This window comes from Trachemys scripta, chromosome 5 (assembly GCF_013100865.1).
Source record: "Trachemys scripta elegans isolate TJP31775 chromosome 5, CAS_Tse_1.0, whole genome shotgun sequence".
NCBI lineage: Eukaryota > Metazoa > Chordata > Testudines > Emydidae > Trachemys > Trachemys scripta.
In genome coordinates this window covers 106,548,192-106,566,116 of record NC_048302.1, presented here as the reverse complement: position 1 = coordinate 106,566,116, position 17,925 = coordinate 106,548,192, and the positions used below count along the sequence as shown (strand labels likewise).

Here is a 17,925-nt window from a genome sequence, read left to right as displayed (position 1 = left end):
CCCACAGCCCTCACCCCTGCATCCCCTCCTATCCCCAAACTCCCTTCCAATCCCCCTCCCCCTTCCCATACACTCCCTCCTGCCCTCAAACTTCCTCCCAAAGCCTGCACCCCCTCCCTTTGCACCGCCTCTCACCCCCAAACTCCATCCCAGAGCCTGCACCCCTCACCCCCTCCTGCACACCCACCCCCTGCCCCAGCCCGGAGCCTGCACCCAGCACCCAAATTCTATCCCAGAACCTGCACCCCTCCTGCACCCTAATCCCCAGCCCAAGACCTGCACCCCAGACCTCCTCCCCCCACCCAACCCCCCTCCAAGAGCCTTAGGCAGGTGGGGTGGGGGGTTCTGGGCACCACCAAAATTTCTACAACCCTGCCACCCATGCGAGTGGATAAGGGTCAGGGCAGTCAGGGGACAGGTAGGGTCCTGGGGGGGGGCAGTTAGGGTAGGGGGTTCTCAGCAGGGGGCAGTCAGGGGACAAGAAGCAGGGGGGGTTGAGGTTCTGAGGGGAGCAGTCAGGGGGTGGGAAGTGGGAGGGAGTGGATGGGGCGGGGCGGGGCTAGGGCGGGGCTTCCCCCCCCCCAGTGTCCTCTTTTTTGTTTGTGGAAATATGGTAACCCTATGCAGAACATGTCAGTTTGTAGTGCCACCAGATGTTCCACGACTGCTTCTATTTCCTTCACTTTGTGCAGAGAGGTTCTAGAAATCCTGTTTCTTGAACTAATGTTAATGGCTCACTCCCCACCCCATCTTCAGCAGAGCATGCAGACTTTTGCTGCTTTCCTGCAGGTTGGCTTTATTGATAACAATAGAACAGCATAAACCAAAGTTTCTAAGCTCCTTCCTGAGTTTAGACATCCCTAGACCAAGCCCTGAAGGGAAAATTCTGTTGCTTGTCTACCCAGAGACCCACTCACACCTCCCTTATATCTTAGGTGGAGTTGAAAAGCCACACCAGCCACAAATAGAGCAGCATAACATCAGCTGCTTCATGCAGGATTCTAAATCCTGCTAACAGAATGGGGAAAAGGAAGCACCCGTGACAGCCAGGATGCCTTGGCTTTGCCTCAGTATTCATCTTCCAGCAGCAGAACACTAGCTGGCCACAGCATATAATTCAATGAACATTATCCGTTATATTCTTCTATCTGCAGAATTGCTCAAACTTATCCCCCATTTACTCCTGTGATCCACTTTATTCCCTATCGCCGTCAATCTCTATCTTTTTATTTCTTTGCTAGAAACCATATAATTCTTATCAGCTCCCATAGTGCCTCATCCAGTCCTCCTTTACTTTATATTGCACGGTGCTATCAATAGTCCATTCTTATATATATTTTTAATCCCAGACAATAGTATCGTATCATCTTTACTTTGGCTCTGATAAAAGAAATATAATATTTTGGTATGAAAACTACTTTGTAATCCACATGAATATACAAGAGATTTGGTTACTGTACTGTAAAAGGGTCTGTTTTTTTGTTTGTTTGTTTTTTGCAATATCTTTAAATCTGATGGACCATTAAAATTTTTTACATGTTTTTCTCCTTTAAAAATGAATGTAGTGCTCATGAAAGCTGCCACATTGAAAGCACTGAGAAAAGAAGACTGTTTAATAGACCATGGAATAGATAAGTAGCGACAATGTAAATTTCAGAGAGTGCTTAAACATTGACCTGGAGAAGCTACCTGATCCTTCTCCCATTCAAGTCAATAGTAAAACTTTCTCACTCTTAGCCCTTGTTCTTGCTTCTAAGACTGAGACCGTGGTTTATAGGGAATAGTATATAGATACCTTTCCAGTAAGATCTGGTATGTGCATATGTTATAGAACAGCTGTCAGATGGTTATACCTCTGTCACTATGGAGCTGGGCTAGATTCAGATCAATTGGGGATAGGTTTTGTGTCCTGTTACCAGTCCTCCAAGCCATCCAGTCCACCCAAACTGTATTTAAAATAAGAGTGGGGTACTGTTAACGTTGGCTGATATATGATGGGTTTCCATTAAATGTTCACATTTTGGCTATAAAAGCTGGCTATATAGGAATCTGAAAACGAAGCATTTTCTCAATATAGGTGATACAGTGACTATCATCATAATTTTTAAATGTGATGGCCAGAAGAAATCCTTGAAATTTTATAAACAGATGGATCCTTTTTGCTTGATTCACTAATGTTTTACAATTAACTCATTAACAGGTTTATTGCCAAAATTGGCAATAAAAAGTGTTCACGAGCTTTGACCAAAAGCAGCTTTTTGCAATTATATAGATACAAAACAATCTGCATGATAGTTTGGGGCTAAACATTGCTCAGATCAGAAATTTTACCTGCTGTTTTCAAATAAAAGTTGACAAATAGGAAACTGAACCCTGCAGATTCCCTCAGTCATTTCATGTCTGGGAGCCTCAACCTTAATTAATATTAATTACAGGTAACAGCAACAGATGTGTTTGAAAGACTGGTTGGATCTGTCCATCTTTAGTTATATTTTTCTGTAGCTGAGACCACCATGTTTTCCATGTTATAAATAACATTTGGTTTTAAAGTACATAATATCAGGTAGAAATATTGTACATGAGACATTTCAAACCCAATTCTTTAATAATCACTGCTGGTCTGGGATTGACTTAGGAAGTGAAAGGAGATTACAGCCAAAATTTTCAAAATGGACCAGTGATTTTTGGACACCTCCATTTTTGGGTGCCTGATTTGAGACACCTTAAGGGGGCTTGATTTTTCAGAAAATACAGAGCACCTTCTCTCTCTGAAAAATCAGGCTCCTCAACTGAGGCACCCAAAAATCACTAGGCCCTTCTGCAAACCTTGCTCATAAATTTTTATTGTGGATTCAGCTTCAGGATTGATAAGTGGAGACCAATCTTTCTCTTCTGACCAGATAGGCCAAAAGGAGAAACACAAACCAAAAGTACAAAATACAATGATGTCAACTAGATAATATATCGGTTCATACAGTGTACTGGGTTGATGTATGTGGAGGGTGAAAGCCAAGCAATCCATATTGACTCATTGAAGAGGCATTGTACTTATCCAGCAAAGAGTCCTGTGGCACCTTATAGACTAACAGACGTATAGGAGCATGAGCTTTCGTGGGTGAATACCCACTTCTTTGGATGCAAGAAACAAGAATTCACCCACGAAAGCTCATGCTCCTATACGTCTGTTAGTCTATAAGGTGCCACAGGACTCTGCTGTTTTTACAGATCCAGACTAACACAGTTACCCCTTTGATACTGTACTTATCCAATGTATAATGGACTTTCTCTAAAGACCAGTATACCTTATGGCCCACTACACTTTCTCCTTTGCATTGTTGTATCTTGGACACTAGTTAGTTTGTTTGGATATTTGATGAAGTAAATGTTTACATTAACATTGCATTACACAGAGCACTCAGTCTTTAGTGCAATGGACAGATAATTAAGTGTACAGCTACTATTATTGAGATTAGGAGTTTTTAAACATGCTTCTCTTGAATACTGCATTGAAAACATGCACTGTCATTTCATCCCAGTTTCTGCTGAGGGATAGCAAAAATTGCTTAAATAATTATAATTAATAAAGAAATGGCTTGTAAATTATCAGAAGAATAAAATAGCTTTCTTTTACAGGAAGCAGATAAATAAAATATGCCATATTGTGTGGACTTAAAGAAACTCAGAGGTTTAGTTACATGCAGAAGATCTTGGTAGCACCATTAAACAAGCACAATAACTTTGCTATATATGTAATAATGCGTGTTGGACTTTGGAAATTGAGGTAAGATTTCCACCCTGTCTCCTACTTTCCCCAATGGCAATTGCTGAGACTTAAGCTGTGGACTGTGCACCTGTTGTCTTAAGTGGGAGTTATGAGCATTTTTATGAAGGCAGAATTTGATCTCATTTTTATTTTAATTCCCATTCACAACAAAGTGAGTTAAGGACTGTTTCCTGGTTTTGACTTTCTTGTTTCTATGGGTTTAAAAAAAGTGTGTTTAAAAGTTTAATCTTGCTTGTGCAAATGATCCTTAATATTACTTTAAGATTAATTTATCTTATTTTGGGTGGTATATTGAAGACTATTATGAGTGATCACATACATATCTTGCAATGACTTCTCTGGACATGATACATCTCTTATGTCTACACATAATGATGAAAGAGTCATCTGCATGATAAGCCATAAAGTTGTTGCTGGGAGTTTGTATATTTAAAAAACAAACAAACCTATATATCAGATGGACTATACTGCACATTCAGAATGAGCATATGTACAAAAAGCTCCAGTTTCAATTTATAGTGATTTTTTAAATAGAGGATGTTATAATTCCCTAAGAAATAGGGTTTATAGCAATAGAAGCATTGAAAGACCGTTAAATATATCAGAACTAGTGGGCACCACTGTAGTATACAATTTATCCTATTTGATACTTGTTAACAAGGTCAGCGATCCATGAAGAAGAGTCTTCTTTGAGTTTTGGTGTCTGAGAGTTTAAATTAATGGTTTGGGAGTAGAGTCTATTACCATGGGCTGTATAGCTAGCAATCGTTTAAATTCAACATAAACTACTTACAGACTGAGGCATTCAAGGTGCCTAGTTGTACCTGTGATTGGCAACCAATCATTTCTTTCTCATTCTCATTACAATATGTCATCAAAAATACAAGTTTGTAAGATGTTTCCTCTGTTTACCATATGTTTGATATTCATGACCCAGCTGCAACAAAAAAGGAGTACCTTGGTAATAGTGCTATCTGTTCCAAATATGAAATAAGTACATACCTCAGTTTTCAATCTAGCTGACCTTAAAGACTAGTAAAGGAGAAACAGACATCAGCAAACAGCATCTGAACCTTTAGGGATAGTTGATGTTATCCTATGCCTGTGTGGCCTACACAGTAATATAACGTTTCCCAAGAATAATACAGATATTATGTCAGTGAAACAGAAATCATAGAATGATGATCTGAGGATCAGCAAGAAGTAAGGCTTTGACCTTGAAGGGGTTTAAGAATGCCTTACGAACAGCTATCTGGGACATAATTAAAGGCATTTTAACATCATAAGCCCTGAAGAATGCAAGCCATCATCAGTGCACATTGAGGAGTAAAAGATATTGCTTTTATAGCTGTGGAGCTTATGGTCAGAAGTGAAATGAAATATTAGAAATGTGACAGTTTTATAATAATTTTATACTTATTGTAATTTTCATTTGCAGCTTTTTGCCTCTGACTATCTGCAATAGCATTAAGTATTTCTCACTGCAGCACGTCTTGTAATATCAGAGACTTTCTGTGGTCTTCATTTTTGTCATTACAGTGAGCATAGCAGCAATGAGCAAACAGTTAATGATGTTAAAATGATGCAAATTATTCATTCTAACAAAGAATAGGAGATGAGAGTTCTCAAAGACATCAGGTTATCATTTATTTTAACTTCCTATATTAACAATACTCTACAGGATCTCTGGGACCCCAAACAGAAGAGTCCAACTGGACTATTTTGAGCTGGATAATAAATTAATAATTAATAGTTGTTGACTTTTGCAAACTAATGATTGCCCCCCAAAAAATAAAAATAAGAAAATGAAGAGAAAAATAGAGATATAAGGAAATTAACAGAACATTTGAATGTTATTTCAAACTCTGGAACTGTGTGATGCTATGGACCTCCTTGGAACACATGGAGGACACAAGGCAGGTTAGGTCATCTGAAAAACAGGGTACACCATGTGTCTGCAAGAGCTACACTGAGCATATGTCACAATGAACATGCAAACGAGTGACACTTTTCCAGTATGAATTTGTCAACTCTTGGCATGCATGGAGGAGCCAGGAGTGCAGAAAGGCCTGTGTGGTTGCAACAGAATCATAGAATATCAGGGTTGGAAGGGTCCTCAGGAGGTCATCTAGTCCAACCCCCTGCTCAAAGCAGGACCAATTCCCAACTAAATCAGTAAGTGCTTTTATTATTAATAACCTGGAAGTGATACAGATCATCAGCACTACATCTGGGTGTAGCGAGTCCTACAGCATGAACTCTTAAAGTGCTCCTTTAACATCTCTCCTCTTTCACCTATAGAAACACACTAAAAGTTATCTGTTTAATTTCCCTTATTGCTCTGATATCCTATTGTAAGACTACATCTTCACAGTCAAAACAATAGACAGTAATGGAATACCAAAATGAAATAAATGCAAAATCCTCACTTATGTAACAAATATTTATGGGGCTTTTTTTAAGTTGTTGCATAACTCTGTAGCTAGCATTGCAAACCTAAACTCACAGTAAAATTCACAGTGAATAGATACAGATCCAGTTCTCTCCTCACCTAGACCTTGATTATTTTTTAATTAGTGTTGTAAAGTGGCCTGGAGGGGCTGGTTACTTGGAAAGCTTTGGTTTGTGTAGGTCAGCTGTTTTTTGAGTAATCTTTATGCCAAAAATGTCTTGAAGTCTTAGCACTAAAGGAAAAGTATATTATCCTCAACCTCAAAACTGGAAGAAGGGATTTTGTTTAAACGTTCAAAAACATTCACCTTTGGGCTAAGAGCAAGCCTGGCAAATTTAATCTCAAAATAATTTTTCAGAGAGCTATAAGCAAGTGAAAATGAGTTTATAATGGATATATGTGTGTAACCTTAACTGCAGCCTTTGCTAAGCAAACCCCATAATAGCATATAATCTTTCATTAGGGATGAATTTGACTCGGAGAGCAGAAGTGAAGCCAGTCACAAACAGAGCTATGGAGAGAAGTTTACACAGGGCCTAGTCACAAAGGGGCCCAATTCTGCAAACAGATATTAATGCACATCTCCTAATGGATAGACACGTCACAGGAGTAACAATTTCAGCCTGCACTAAAACAGTCAATGGGACTTTTAGCAGTGACTTCAGCCACAGGAGGATCAAATCCTACCTGAGGACAGAAATGGGCTTCATATCCTGATTTTGTGGGATGGGGGCATGTAAATAGCTCCCAGTAAATAGATAATTGCTATCAACCCCTCACTTTCCCAAATACTACATTCACCTGAAATATGTTAATAGTTTTTAGCACAAAATCATCATTTGCTTCTATCAAATTTCAGTAAAGGTCTCATAATTGCATCCAGTTAGCCCCATGTTCACAATACCAGCTAACTAGGACCAAAATGAAAGCCACCATATTAATTTATACTCACTAGGAATCTTTAAATTGAGTCACTTGACCTAAAGCTATAAGTTGGTTTCTGAGATGCCAAAGATACTGTAATGTCTTGCATATAGATAAACTGCAACAAGTAGAATGTAACAACTGTAGTAGTCCCTCTGAGATGAGGAAGATTACTTCCCTTGTTCAGTTTTTTATTGTTCCCTGCTGATAAGGCCCTTTACTACCCATAGGGTATTTCTCTTCGGTTTAACAGAGAATAAAGCAAGCTATTTTTATCAGAACAATATTTAGTTCTGTGTAAAGAATATTTTTATAATGTTTGTAATGCTTTGAGCTTAATGCCTGAGAGAAAGCCCAGAAGAAAGACTAGCTATTCTCAATGTATCCATTCATGTGGCTCAATGGAAACTTTTTCATTTCCTTTGTTTATTAATCTTTAAATCTCTGCTCTGAATTTTAGTGAATGTGAATGCCATTCTTATCTCTTATTTATGTCTGTGTTAACCTCAACACTCATATACATTGCTAATTAAAGATGCATGACATTTATTTTATGTCATGACAAATACACTGCCAGTTTCTTCAGCTTGTAATCCATAAGGCTGGAGTATGTTTAATCACATTATGGGCTAAGGTAACAGTTTGCATGCTACACATTGGTTTCCAATAGCCATAAAGGTTACTGCACTGAACTGGTGGGAAGCTGCAGTATTTTCCTTCCAACATCAATATTGCTTCATAATTTTGACTGTTTGGAGTTTCCAGTTCTTTAAGAAAAATCAGCAGCAGTGCTATTTAATATTTCTAACTAATTATTATTTCCCCTCCTTCCAAAATGGTGGCAAGGTTCAGATTGTTTGACACTAATAAAATCAAGTAGATGTTATTTTTTTAACGGCAGCCCAAGTATATAACTTATTTTCAAGTTATTTTATATACTTACAGAAACACAGTTTTGGTTTCTGTGTTGCTGCTTTTGAAAGGACAATGCTGACTACCACATAGATATTGATTTGCATGGTGTCTCTCTGAAATGTTCCAGATGGAGACAGATGAATGAGCTCTGCTGCATTTACCCACTCCCCCTGTTAATTTTCTGAGGAAAGGAGACTCTGTGTTTAGTCTGAACTAAATCTAGGTATCCTCTTGCACTGCGCTCTCAACATTTTTGCATTGAATGGCCCAGTCTCTGAATCTTGCTTATATAGGTACCAAATACTAAACAAAGTTTGTTGGGACTAGGGGAAAAATTTGATTCAACCTATTAATTTTTTTATTGTGTTCTGTTAATTCTGACTGCATTACATCTCAATTAAACTTTTAAGTTAGAAACAGTTAACTGTAAGCTTTCTGGCTATATTACTGAGAATGTCACATTTAGTGCTCACAAGGCATGTAATTGGTATGTATTTGTCCTAAATGTCAAAACTCATGTTTTCAATAGTGTTACCCCTTTCTTCCAAGTGTTTAGCCTACATTTGGAACCTTGCAGGTTTGTTTCCAAGAGAATAAGAAATTGATGATACGAGTCAGGTATGTTCTTGGTGTATTCCTGTTTATTTACAAAAATGCACACTTCATCCAGTTTTGCTGAGCACAGTAGAAACTGTGGTTTCCTTGCTCAGAAATCCCCAAGTATGCCACTCTGAACCCCAAAAGCTCTGTCTCTTTGCTTCTTCTCAGGGTCACACTCACATGCCTTCTAGTTTACTGCCTCTAACACACATAGACTCCAACCCAATCTCCTAGCCTCTGGGTTTACAACCAGGGAAACCCCTTAGTCCACATAAGTTAGCTCTGACCTGCCATGCAGCCTATGGCCTTGGGCAATCCCTCCATTGGTTGCAGCTGTCTTTACTACTTAAAGGGGATTGATTGCTTCCCTGTTGAGAATGAAAGATGGTGTTTGGCAGACTCACCCGATGGCAGGTGTTAGCACCTTTCAGCATACCAACATAATTATGAGTCACACAAAGAAGCTAAAAATAGAGACAAGTTACAATTCAGGTCAGTGGGAAAAGATCTTTAGACATATCACACCACTGTTGTTTGAGTAAACTCCCTATTGAATCCCCTCTGAAGACACTAGAGGAAAAAAGTATACAAGAAAAGCATACGGGCAGCCTTTTCCCAGGAGAAAACTCAAAGAAGTGACAGTGGGAACCTAAAGCATATTGATGAAGAGGAGGAGGTCTCAGGCAGTTCTGGGAGCGATATTCAGTTCAGTGGTGGTCTGATTCACAGTCCAAAGGTCAGCCAAATACAAACAGCATCTGAAGATCAGCTTATTTGCTCATCTCTTTTAAATGACATTCTATAAATGATAAAGATCTTAGAGGGCAAGCCTGACCCTTGAACATTAAAGAAACAGTCCTATGCAGAGCCTGAATAGATGTTCAAAATAAAAGCAGAATCAAGAAAATAACAGTCCTAGTAAAAGACAGCATTGCAGCCCATTATACCAAGGGGCCACACTGCGCTCTTGATATTTAACAGGCCAGCAGCCAAAAAAGCCCATTTAAAAGAGAAGTTGCTGTCTTTTGGAAAGTAGCTGGTCCACTGCTCTGGCTGGATTTTTATCAAGACTGAAATCTTTCCTTAAGACCAAATAAGTGGAGATGTTCACATCATTGTGTTGTTTTTCAATGGCCTTCTTTAAAATTGTGGAAAGAAATGGATACCGAACTATACATGGAAAGGCTATACAATATGCTGGAGGGGGTTGGGCTTTGATTTAGTTTAATCAGAGGGCTAATGACGCTAGACTGCAGTGGTGTGTGAATGGCAAGTCCCTTCCTCCGAGGAATTAATATTATTCATGAAGAATTAACAGAATATGGAAACCTGTTCATGTAGCAATCAGAAGTTTAGAGGAACAGACTTGGTGGTAGTAAAATTAAAGCATTGCAGTTGTTTTGTTTTGTTCTTTTGTCTGCAATGCTACGCTTTAATTTTACTACCACCATGTCTGTGCCTCTGAATTTCTGTTGCTACATGAGTAAGGTTAAAACTTCCCTAGAGCAGAATCTATAAAAGGATTTGATACAATCAGCAAGATAATTATGTAAGACTAGTTTACAAGGTAGTTGCTCAGAATTAGAAACAAGGCTCAAAGAGGCAACAAAGAGAGAATTCTCACTTCCTCTTCCTGTCAGGATAGCTGCCGCTGCAATGGTGGGGCTGAAGGTGACTTTGTTCCCCCCAGTAAGTTGTTTGGATGTGATGGTGGAAGAGTCTGTTGGTCTGGAGACTGATGTAGAAGTTTCTGTGCACAGGCTGGTGGATGCTGTGGTGCTATCAGCCAATGTTGTGAGCCTTGTTCCTGTGGTGCCTGGGGTTTGTGCCCCCAGGCTAAAGGTACCTGTGGGGTAGCTGACTTGGGAACTGTATGGGGGTGGGGAAGGATTTGGGGTGAAGAGATAGGTAGGAAAAAGAGTTTGCTTTGCAGCCTCATGTTGTTGGGGTGCAGCTGTCAGAGGGAGCCCTGAGTATGGAGGTGGTGGAACTATATGTCCCCTTAATCTGAGAAATGGTTGTCAGGATGTATCCTCCATTTCACACTCTGTATAGGGTCTTGAGGAGGGGCAGGAATACAGTGGAGCTTTGCCACACTTGTGTTATATCAGTAATGTATGAAGGGGTAAAGGGCAGTTTAGCAGCCACAACTGTGGCTTCCGCTTGCCCTGTAAGTGGAGAAGGGGCTAATAGTGGAGTCTCTTCAGTTGCAGGGGGTCCATTCATTTTAAGAACTCCACTCAGTTGACCAGAGGGAAAAGTGGCTGAAAAAAAACCATTTTTGTAATAATGTGAAGTGGGGTCTCCTGTTCTTCTTGACCTCGGGGTTTCCAGCATCACAAAGGGAAGCCCCAGTGTTAATGGTTGAGTACAATGACCTGTCATGAATGAGTAACTGAGGAATAGTGACAGTAAGGAAGGACTTGAGGTACCTGTTTCCAACCCTGAGTCTCCTGAAGGGCCCTCTGGGAAGAAATCCAGTGCAGGAGTCAGAGCCAGTCAGGATTAGGCTTCATCCCAGTGGAAACATCATGCTACAATACCTCAACAGGAATATGTAATTTGATTGTGCTACATGGGAGACATGGACAAATGTCCCACTAGGGATTTTGTTGTTGGGACTCTTGTTAAAAAGCTTTTGGAGTCTCTCCTGAACAACAGAAAACTGTGATTCACCTGCCAGGTAGCAGAGAATTTGACATCCTCTTTTACTCTTATGGTGAAGGGGGATTTTTCTGGGAGCAGTTTGGAATTAAGAAGGGGACTAGAGGTTGAGATGATCTAATAGCCATTTCCTTATCCCAACCTGCTATTAAGACTGTGACAATTTTCTGCCTCAATGAAAATATACATGAAGCAGATGTTCTGCACTGAGTTTCATGTTATGCTAATGTGTTGCAGCCTTCAGTTAAAGTTTATGATCAGTTTAGGGTTTGGAATAGTGAATTGAAAGGCATTGTTTATTTTTTCCAGGTAAGTAATCAGTGCAACATCTTCCCGATGTAATTTACTTAGGTGCTGTGTGGGGTTACTGTAGGTATCCCAGACAGCCATGCATCTGGTCTTACCTGTGGCTCTACAGAAATTTTAGGGTAGGCTGTGGTGTGAGGAAGTGGTTCTAATGCACACTACATTGAGGACTGAAGGGACTTCATTAGATGCAACATGAGTGGAAGGAAAGTGCCCAAGGGCATGGCACAATAAAGACATCATCCCCAGCCTATTAAGGACCCTTCCTTCTTCCATGACCCATTCTTGGTTAGAGGATTCTAAGCAGCCCTGCAAGGATTGATGAAGTCCCCATTCTGAGTGTCAGGGCCTCTCTACCTTTGGGGGAAGGACTGACCTTGTCATTTCCTGATAAAAGGTTTGGAAGGGGTCAGGGTGGGGGAGTGGGAATCACTGAGTCAGGACAACACAAATGGGGACATGAGCACTGGTAATATGGGGGAGGGTGGCAAAAGGAAAACTGAAGAAGAAATATCTGCAGGCTCAGTTGGTTATGCATGAATCCCAGTCACCAAGAATCGATAGGCAGGCTTTGGATATGTTAGACTTGTTAGTTGGGGAGTTGCTCAACTTCAGGAACAGAAGAGTTTCTTGAAATCAGACAGAGGGTCCAAAGAGAATGCTGGGATTATAGTAATTTAGGGTGGCCTATAGACGTCCAAACCATACAGAATTTTCATATTTCCAACACAAAACAAGTTTTCTGTATTAGACACTGTTGCGGATGGGCGAGAGCAGAGAGAAGAGCCAGTTAATGTATTACAAGCCTATTCGTTGAGGGAAAGGGACACGGGTTACTGGGCTTGAGTAACTTCAGAAAGAACTATCGGAGTTGGGATTGGGATCTGGGGTCTCAACTCCCCCCATCCTTCTCCTCCCCCATTGAGATAATGAACTGTTCAGCAAGAAATAAAGGCCAAAGAAAAGAGAAGAGGGAGAGTGAGGGGGAAGTCAGTGGGTTTAGTAGCAGTGACAAGTTGGTCAACTATTTAAAGATTGTGAGTACTTGTGATGATTCAGACCGGAGCATTTATCTAGGTAGTACTGAAAACTGCAACTTGGAACATGCACTCCATCCTGAGTGTGCCTGATGAGCTTTGTTTTTTGTAAAGGTAGGATTTGGATGTAATGGGGATCCAGGATACAAGACTATGCTCTAGGCGTGATGTTATGGTAGCTCAGAGGGATTGAAGGAGAGACCCAGCTTTTCGGTCCAGAGGGCCTTGAACTTATGATGGAGTAGGGGTATTGGTGAAGAGGGTGGTAGAACTGCATCCATTTAGTTGATTTCTATTATTTGGATGTTGGATATAATTGTGTCTCCTGTGGCCCACAGTGTCAGAAGCTGAGGAAAGATCTTTTCGTAGAGGTTGCTCTTTTCTTATTAATTTCTTAATAGTTTTTTTAATGGGGAATTTTAATTGTTTAGCTGCAGTGACTGATAGAGCGAAGCAACCTAAAGAGTTATGAGCTGATGAAACTTATTACAAGCAGTGTGTGATGCTACTGGGTTAAAAGATGTTTTTGGGCATCCTCATTGAATAAATAAATGGAGATATACCTATCTCATAGAGCTAGAAGGGACTCTGAAAGGTCATCGAGTCCAGCCCCCTGCCTTTACTAGCAGGACCAAGTACTGATTTTGCCCCAGATCCTTAAGTGGCCCCCTCAAGGATTGAGCTCACAACTCTGTGTTTAGCAGGCCAATGCTCAAACCACTGAGCTATCCCTCCTCTTAAGAAAGCAGAGGGCATTTACATTTTCTAGAGGGGAATCAGGTAGTCAATAGGGCAGGGTGTATGTGCAAGCTATCTCAATGATCGGATGATATACAATGCAGCGCAGCCTGCAGACTTTTCTGACTACTGCTTGGTCTGAGTTGAACTCTGGGTGTACAGGACAGTAACTTGGTTGGGGTTATTGGAAACAAAATATGAGTTTATTCAATATAGTTACAATTAGGTTGAATCTTTATGGAACAAGAAACATTTCAGGAGTTTTATGCATCTCAGATAGAATGGTGGGAATTGATGAAGTAGATTGTGGTGGTCTTTCTATGTTTCTTTTCAGGAAGTCTGTATACAACTGATTGCAAGCATTATTTAGTATTGCAGAGCCATTTGTGAGTTCTTCATAGTTGACTGCAAGGTGGAGAATGCGGCAAAATAAGGGTATCGGAGGAAGTTAAGAAGGAAATAGTTAAACGTCAAAGGGGAGCAGGAATCAGCCACATTTGCAAAGGACTGTGGGATAAAAGGTTGGGGTAGTCTCCTCTGATATATTTGCAGGATAATAGGAAAAGAGAGTACAGCAGGATATGGTGGGTTATAGGTCTGTAATACTGGGCAGGTCTGCCGGAACCCTGTTGTTGGGTTGAGGCTAGTTCAGGAATATTACAGTGAACTCTTTTGAAGACAAAGTTCCATTCCTCCTTTCTAACAGACATATTGCAGGCTTTCCAACATTGGCAGACAAGGAATGGAACTTGCTTGTGAGACTAGTAAAAGAGATGGAGATTCACACAGCTGTTTTGTCACGGATGAAGGGAACTTCCTCAGGTGTGAACAGTTTGACAGTGGAATTTTATCAGAGGTTTATGGATCCTCCCCCTCTGTGGTGCTCTCATGTGCTTTCAATTATGCCTTGATTAGAGGCACCCTGGGATCTTCCTTTTATGAAGACTTCCTCCTCTCAACCTCCCGCAAAAGGGAGACTTGGAGGAAAATTGGAGAGTTATTGCTATATTGAACAGTCACAGGGGAAGAAATGGAGTAATTGGTGGAGAAAAAGGGGATGCAGCCCCCCCCCCCCAAAAGGTATCACTTCCTGCGTTAACCCAGCAGGCTCCCTCTTACATACCAGTTGCTTTAAGATGTATCTCCTATTGGGAAATTCAGGCGACAGAATTCCAGCATGGTAGCTCACAGTTTAGTGCCAGAGGGTGCCTAAGGAATATCTTTCAGAATGTCACTTAGCAGTAGTGAACTGTCCAGAAGATTCTCAGTGGGCCATTTTTGTACCTTTGAAATAACAGAGTTCCCTTCAGGTACAGGGATACATAGTAGTGGGTATTTCATGGTAAATTGTATGTCAGAAGTAACCTATGAAGGAAGCACCTAGGAGATAAAGGAAGCCTGCTGTGCACCTTCAACCTCCACATTTTGGGATTTGTTGGACTCAGAACTGAGTCCCACTGTTGCATGGCCAGAATTGGCTTTTTTGGACTTTTTCATATACCAGAGGATTAAGCGCTTGCAGTAAGGAAGGTCAGACACTTGCAGTGCATAGTCTTTGAGATTTTGGCAGTTGTCAATGCAGTCATTTTACACTACCTATGGCAGAGCCACTGGTTCAGCTTGTTTTCAGGCACATGGCGACTCACCTGAAACTCTAGCTCACACTATCTGTGTGGTTGGAGAGCTTCTTGCTGTCTGGATTGTGACTGTAACTTTTTTAGGTTTTGTTTTGAAGTGTTTATTTAAATTTACACGAACAGAGGGAGAGAAAAGGTTTTCCTGGTGTGTTAAAATGAAAGAGAGAAGAATGGCCTTATTTTTAAAGGTGGTGGTGAGAGGGTGAAATGAGCCAACCTCTCACAGGCATGAAAAGATTTGAAAGTGCTGCAGAAGAGTACTATATTGCTTTTGGTTAAAATAGATGATCTACCCACAAAATAAAGCTAAAAGGCAGCATTTGTTGTGGTTAATAATGTCAGAGAAATGGGAAAGTTTAGCTGTAATAACTACGTCTGTGTTCCTTCAACAGTTGGATATCCATCAATGGCTTACAGTCCTCCTTGTGCCTGTATCTGTTTGATCTTCATTTCAGGATCAAATTGTCTAAAATAGGGCTTTTGGAAAAATGGAATGGAACTTGGTGCTCGGCTTAGCATCTTGTGCACAATGAGATTTAAAGGGGCACTCTCAAGAAGTGATGAGCTCAAAAGGAATATCCTCTAGATTGTAATTATTTGTCTTAGGAAGCTATTCACCACTGTCATGGAGAACTAAAAAACATACTAGGACAAATTCTACTAGACAGAAGCCTGGGACAGATAGAAGTGCTCACCCTAGTGAGTAAAAGTTTCAGGTTTCCTTCTCACCAGACAAGGACAACAGAGAAGACTGGGGATAGGCTGAGTGACAGCAGGCACAGCACCTCTGAGCTGGCAGTCAGGGAGGAAAGGAGAGGAGGAGGAATTGAGTAGAGCAATAGAACTGAGCTGCCAGTGTGAGGAGAGTCAGATAGGTCTAGTCACTGTTAGTCATACAAACTGGGAGAAGGGATTACCTAAATCTTAGCCTCAGGGCTGATCTTCACACAAACTTGCATCGAAATAACTCAGTCTGTTTTAATTAACACCTCTTATTTTAGTGCAAGTCTCCATGAGGAAACTTATTTCAGAATAATAAATCCCTAAAGATTTCAAGTGTCCTTTTAAATGTGCAACCCTGCTGCCAGTTGTCGATTGGCAGCAAGAAGGACCAGAACCAGGACCAATGTCTAGTTGTTAGAAAATAACTCAAACCATGGCTCAAGCCCCCACCCAGAATCTTACTCTTATAACGCCTCCCCTCCCGGTCACCTTTCACAGGCAGTTCTTCCCCACTCTCATATCTAGGGCCCTACCAAATTCACGGCCATGAAAACACGCCACAGACTGTGAAATCTGGTCTTTAGTATAGGGTAAAAGCACACAATACAGATTTCACGGGGAGAGGGGGGGCGGAGAAGGGAGCAACATTTATCACACTGGAGGTCCTGACCCAAAAGGGAGTGGTAGGGGGGGGTCACAAGGTTATTTTAGGAGGGGGGTCATGGTATAGCCACCCTTACTTCTGTGCTGCTGTAACCCACACACCTCTTGGGTGTGTTGTTCTGTCCTATCTAGTGGCACCAAGACCACTTAGAGAGAGAGATTAATGAGTTTGCTGTACAGCCAGGGCCGGCTCCAGCATTTCTGCTGCCCCAAGCAAAAAAAAAAAAGTGGCAGCAATTGGGGAAGAAAAAAAAAAAAGCCGCGATCGGCGGTGGCAGTTCGGCGGCAGGTCCTTTGCTCCTAGAGGGAGTGAGGGACCTGCCACCCCCAAATTGTCGCACATGGCGCCCCTCTCCCTTGGCCGCCCTAAGCACCTGCTTGTTAAGCTGGTGCCTGAAGCTGGCCCGGTCTACAGCAGGGGTCGGCAACGTTTGGCACGCGGCTCACCAGGGTAAGCACCCTGGCGGGCCGGGGCAGTTTATTTACCTGCTGACGGGGCAGGTTCAGCCGATCGTGGCACCCACTGGCCACGGTTTGCCGTCCCGGGCCAATGGGGGTGGCGGGAAACGGCGTGGGCTGAGGGATGTGCTGGCTGCGGCTTCCCGCCGCCCCCATTGGCCCGGGACGGCAAACCGTGGCCAGTGGGGGCCACGATCGGCCGAACCTGCCGCGTCAGCAGGTAAATAAACTGCCCCGGCCTGCCAGGGTGCTTACCCTGGTGAGCCGCGTGCCGAACGTTGCCGACCCCTGTCTACAGCCTTAGCTAACAGCCAGTTGGCTTTTAGCTCATGCAGTAGAGGCTCATGCACTAAGCTCCAGAGATCCCCAGTCGTCGGCAGGCAGGATCAAATGGGGGACCTCTGGAGCTTAGTACATGAGCCTCTACCGCATGAGCTAAAAGTCAACTGGCTGTTAGCTAAGGCTGTAGAGCAAACTTATTAATCTCTCTCTCTAAGTGGTCTCGGTGCCACTGAATGGGACAAAACATCGCACCCAAGAGGTGCGTGGGTTACGCTGCTTTCAGAGCTGGACGGCTGGAGAGTGGTGACTGCTGACTGATAAGCGCAGCTCTGCAGGCAGCAGCGCAGAAGTAAGGGTGGCAATACCATACCATGCCATCCTTCCTTCTGCACTGCTGCTGGCAGCGGCGCTGCCTTCAGAGATGGGCTCCTGGCCAGCAGCCACCACTCTCCAGCTGCGAAGGCAGCGTGGCCGCCAGCAATAGCAGCACAGAAGTAAGGGTAGCAGTAGCAGAACCCTCCCTACAATGATCTGTAACCCCTCCCCTCCAACACACACACACGCACAACTCCTTTGGGTCAGGACCTCTACAATTACAACACCATGAAATTTCAGATTTAAATAGCTGAAATCATGACATTTATGATTTTTAAAATCCTATGACCATGAAATTGATCAAAATGGACCATAAATTTGGTAGGGCCCTACTCATATCTATTTTGAGACATAAATAACATAAAT

The 17,925-nt window shown here is 42.0% G+C and overlaps 1 protein-coding gene across 2 annotated transcripts in view; it reads left to right on the top strand.

Moving 5' to 3' along the window:
* LOC117877571 (cytosolic beta-glucosidase-like) overlaps positions 1-17,925 on the top strand; it is a 143,419-nt gene that overhangs the window by 104,863 nt on the left and 20,631 nt on the right. The window contains exon 7 of one of the 2 annotated variants that reach the window (XM_034770693.1): positions 1,566-1,646. The exons of the other annotated variant lie outside the window; for it this stretch is intronic. Within the exon in view, the coding sequence (XP_034626584.1) occupies positions 1,566-1,639 (74 nt within the window). The 3' untranslated portion in view covers positions 1,640-1,646. Of the gene's footprint in view, positions 1-1,565; positions 1,647-17,925 lie in introns of those variants that run through there. 2 annotated transcript variants of the gene reach the window in all.